The sequence below is a fragment of the Triticum urartu genome, unplaced genomic scaffold (genome assembly GCF_003073215.2).
Source record: "Triticum urartu cultivar G1812 unplaced genomic scaffold, Tu2.1 TuUngrouped_contig_6549, whole genome shotgun sequence".
Lineage (NCBI taxonomy): Eukaryota > Viridiplantae > Streptophyta > Magnoliopsida > Poales > Poaceae > Triticum > Triticum urartu.
In genome coordinates this window covers 1-3,844 of record NW_024117319.1, presented here as the reverse complement: position 1 = coordinate 3,844, position 3,844 = coordinate 1, and the positions used below count along the sequence as shown (strand labels likewise).

The 3,844-nt window shown below is 55.2% G+C and overlaps 1 protein-coding gene across 3 annotated transcripts; it reads right to left on the bottom strand.

Annotated features, from left to right (window-relative positions):
* Window positions 1-221: 221 nt before the first annotated feature.
* Window positions 222-2,274, bottom strand: LOC125530771 (amino acid transporter AVT1I-like). Of its 3 annotated transcripts, none has more exons than XM_048695173.1 (4): window positions 2,084-2,274; window positions 1,635-1,923; window positions 918-1,531; window positions 222-838 (listed from the first exon to the last, which is right to left on the bottom strand). In XM_048695173.1, exons 2-4 carry the CDS (start codon window positions 1,831-1,833, stop codon window positions 308-310), a joined length of 1,344 nt encoding a protein of 447 aa, XP_048551130.1. In that variant the 5' UTR covers window positions 1,834-1,923; window positions 2,084-2,274; the 3' UTR covers window positions 222-307. The 3 variants fall into 3 exon arrangements, with proteins under 3 accessions (XP_048551130.1, XP_048551129.1, XP_048551131.1); XM_048695172.1 differs by having other exon boundaries at window positions 1,635-1,910; XM_048695174.1 differs by having other exon boundaries at window positions 1,635-1,866.
* Window positions 2,275-3,844: the final 1,570 nt, after the last annotated feature.

Sequence of the window (3,844 nt, the reverse complement as noted above, 5' to 3'; positions counted from 1 at the left end):
ACACGTCAGGCCATCCATGCATAGAGGGAAAGCTGACTATCACCATTCGATCCTCCATCGTTCACAGCTCGTCCAGACGAAGTCGTCCACATAATAATTTCGTTACATTTTCTTTCTTCTTTTGAGGGTAATACCATTGCCACTAATTCATTTCTTCTTATGATTTCCTTTTTTGCGAAATGCATTCGGCTGCTGAAACAAGAAACACGATGCAGAGCATATGGAGGCCTCGCTGATACTAGTATTAAATTGCATATCATTTAACCAGTTCATCTAAAAGATAAGCTAAAGAAAAGAATTAGACATTTTACACTCCCACTTGCAACTCATGGATAATTTGCACAAGAGAAGAGTACGTCCCTGTTATAGCCACCAGCAAGCCCAACACCAGTATTCCGACGATCGACGCCGTCTCCAAAGCCGTGAGAGATGTAGCTCCGAAGATCCTGACATAGCAGAGGCACGGCAGCAGCATGCACGCGCACACGCTGAGCAGGGAACCCACCAGCGCCATGAGGTACCCGAAGAAGGGCAGCGCGATCGCGACGACCACCGTGCTCAGCACCAGCAGCGTCCTCACCGCCACGGAGGCCGCGGCTCCATCGCCTACCACGCCACGAAACCTCTCCTCGATGGCCACCGCGATCGGCGTGACCACCAGTGCATACTTCGAGAAAGGCATGACCACCGTCGTGTATATGGCGATCTTGGAGCTGAGCCTCGCCGCCGGTAGGTTGAGCGTCACCTGGGACTGCACGCCGTCGCCGTACATGAGGTATCCCAGCACGGCCATTGAGCCGTAGTTGAGCGTGCACAGCACGAAGCATATCGCTAGCATCTGGTTAATTAGGAAGAGAAGTTAGTATCCATCTTCAGCAGCAGACCAGTGAAGCAAGGGAATACTAAATTACTGTTACCTTTGGGAACTGAGATTTTTGCTTCATGGATGTGTACAGCGTCGGGAACACCGCGTGGGTGCAGTAGCAGAAGGTGTAGAGGCCGAGAGCGGTGGGGAGGCCGGTGAGCCGCAATGGCGTGGTAGTGCCTCGCCCGGAGAACCCGACGCCGTCGACGGCCGCGGCCCAGAGCACGCTGAGGACGATGGCGACCGACGCGAACACGCCTGCAGCGGAGACGTAGGCGAGCACGCCCAGACTGCGCAGCCACGTCGTGGGCGCGACCATGAGCGCCACCAGCACGACGAACAGCTGCTTCCCCGCAAGCGACACGGGCCCCAGGTGAACGCTGGCGCCGGGGAAAAGCTTGTCGAGGTTGTCGCCGTCGAGGATGAGGAAGCCGATGGCGACGAGGTAGAGCTCGGCGTACATGAAGGCGGACACGACCAGGCGTCCCCGGCGGCCGAAGGCGCGCTCGCCGATGTCCGGGTACGTCCGGATTGCCTGGTCAGCGGCCATGCAACGCCCGAGGAGGAGGCCCGTGTACCAGCAGGTGGCGGCCACGGCGGCGAGCAGCGCCAGGCTCAGCCATCCACCCTCCGCGAGCGCGTACGGCATCGACAGCAGCCCAACACCTACTCAAAACAAGTGTCGCACGGTGTGAATCAAAACAAGGTGCAAAAGCGAAACCAAGAGAATTAACAGCATGACTGCGCGAACAAAAAATTGCATGCAGACCTGCCAAGCCGTTGGTGCCGTTGAGGCAAGTTCGCACGAAGCTGGCATTGCCGTCGTCTTGCCCCCCGCCGTGCGGCGCCTTCCCCGGCCGCCTGGCCTCTTGCGCCCCGAGAAGCGGCACGTCATAGCTCATTGGCACGGCGCAATCCGACCGCGCGCTCACGCTTATTGGTATGTACTTGGGGTCTCTATTTGACATTTGACTCTAGTACAAGCTCCCTCAACGATCCACCTTTATAGTTTCAGAGAAATTCAGAGCAGGAGATAGAACACACCCTGTGAAATCACACTAAATCTTGGACTATCAAAATTTTCGGGCAAGAATTCACAGATCACAGCATACGCCCAGCAGCAAGCTGAACCAAACTAGTACCGAAATAGAAATCCATCAATTTGAACCCTGTGAGAAGGGAGCAGGGAGGGAAGAGGGAGAAAGGGGGGGGAGGTACCTGCGATAATGGGGGAGGCGGCGCGGGTGGGGAAGTCGGGCTGGGGCCGTAGGGGCGGCTGGGGCTGAGAATATGGAGAAGACGGGCGACCGGAGAGCCGGATGGGACGCAGAGTTGGGGCCTAGGGCTGAGAAGATGGAGAAGAGGGGCGGCGGAGAAGCGTTCACGGGAACGAGAGGTGCCTCGCTCGGGCTGAGGAGGAGAAGAGATCGAAGCGGCACGTGACTTATAGAAGGGCGATGATAAATTGGACCGGTCATCCTGCAGCCGCCCGATACAGCTGCGGACAGCCGTTTGATTTGCCCCGCGGCGTCTTCTTTCTTCCCTCTCTCACGCAATGTCGTAGCAGCGCACACAAGACCCCATCCCCACCCGACAACCCAGTGCCGCCGCACTCGCCGTGGTGACCCGTCACGCTCCCTGCGTTCATCGATTCCAGCCAAAAAACGAGTCGTAGATGTAGCTCCCCGGCTCTACAGTTGTAGCACCATGTGGTTGCTGTCACGCCTTGTCGGTCGAGTTTGAAGCTCGCCGGCGACCGGTTGCAGCATCCTTCCCCCTGTCCCATGCTAGATCTCATCGCCGGGATTCACAGCAAACCACCATCGGCACCTCGTTGTAGTGAAGAATGGATGTAGTGGCAAAAAGCAGTTGACGGTAGTGGCAAAAATCAACATGGTTGCAGCAAAAAACATCGTCTCGCTGTTTGGGGGTCGTAGGTAAGTCGTAAAATGGATGTAGCAAAAAATTCTTCGGTGGTAGCAAAAAACGACGATGGTGCCGCCACCACCCCCCGAGCCGGATTAGCTCTTGTTTTCTCTTTGTTTGGGGCTTGTTTTGCTGTGCCCCCAATGATTATTTGAGACTTGCTTGTACTTGAACCTTTCTTGACTTGTTGTTTGATGCTTGGTGTCGTTGCTTTACAATATAAAGCAGGGGAAAACTCTTTTTCGTAAACAAATATGCCGCCGCTGCCGGGGGGGGGGGGGGAGGGAGCTAACATGAATGATGCCAATAGTAGCTTCACTCTTCGCCGGTTGCAACATCCATATACGTCGGTTCCGGCAAAACTGTGTAGTTTGTGGTCGTCGCCGCCTTATCTCCTTCACATTTGCAACATCGTTGCATATATCGTCCGTGGTTCCAGCTCCCGTGTGGAAAAAGAGGGTTACAGCTCCGCGCGAATGTGGATGTAGCTTTTGTCGGGTATTGTTGTAACAAACGACGACCACCACGTCGCCGGCTGTGCTTCGGTTCCAGCAAAAACCATCACCACATGCAGCATCTCGAAAAGTCGATTCCAGCATACATCATAGCTGGTTCCAGCATCCCATCCGACCAGTGGCGGAGCTAGCCGGCAATCCATGGGGGGCGAAACACAAATCGCCAGTGTTTGTGAAGGGGGGGGGGGCAAATGCTAAAAAAAATCCAATCTAAGCCCTATTTAAATTTTTTCCTTTAGAAAATTATCCAAGGCTGGGGGGTAGCGCCCCCCTGGCCTCAACATAGATACGCCACTGCATCCGACGATTGGGGGAAAATCAATGGCTGGAAGCACCGGCGACGCGATTGTGATTTTACAGCGAGCGGGGCCCAATGGGCCTCGCTCCTGGCCCACCACCATTGGTCCCGGTTGGTGGCTTGAACCGGGACCAAAGGCTCCCCTTTAGTCCCGGCTCTTGTCACCAACCGGGACCAATGAGGTGCCTGAAGGAAATATGCCCTAGAGGCAATAATAAAGTTATTATTTATTTCCTTATA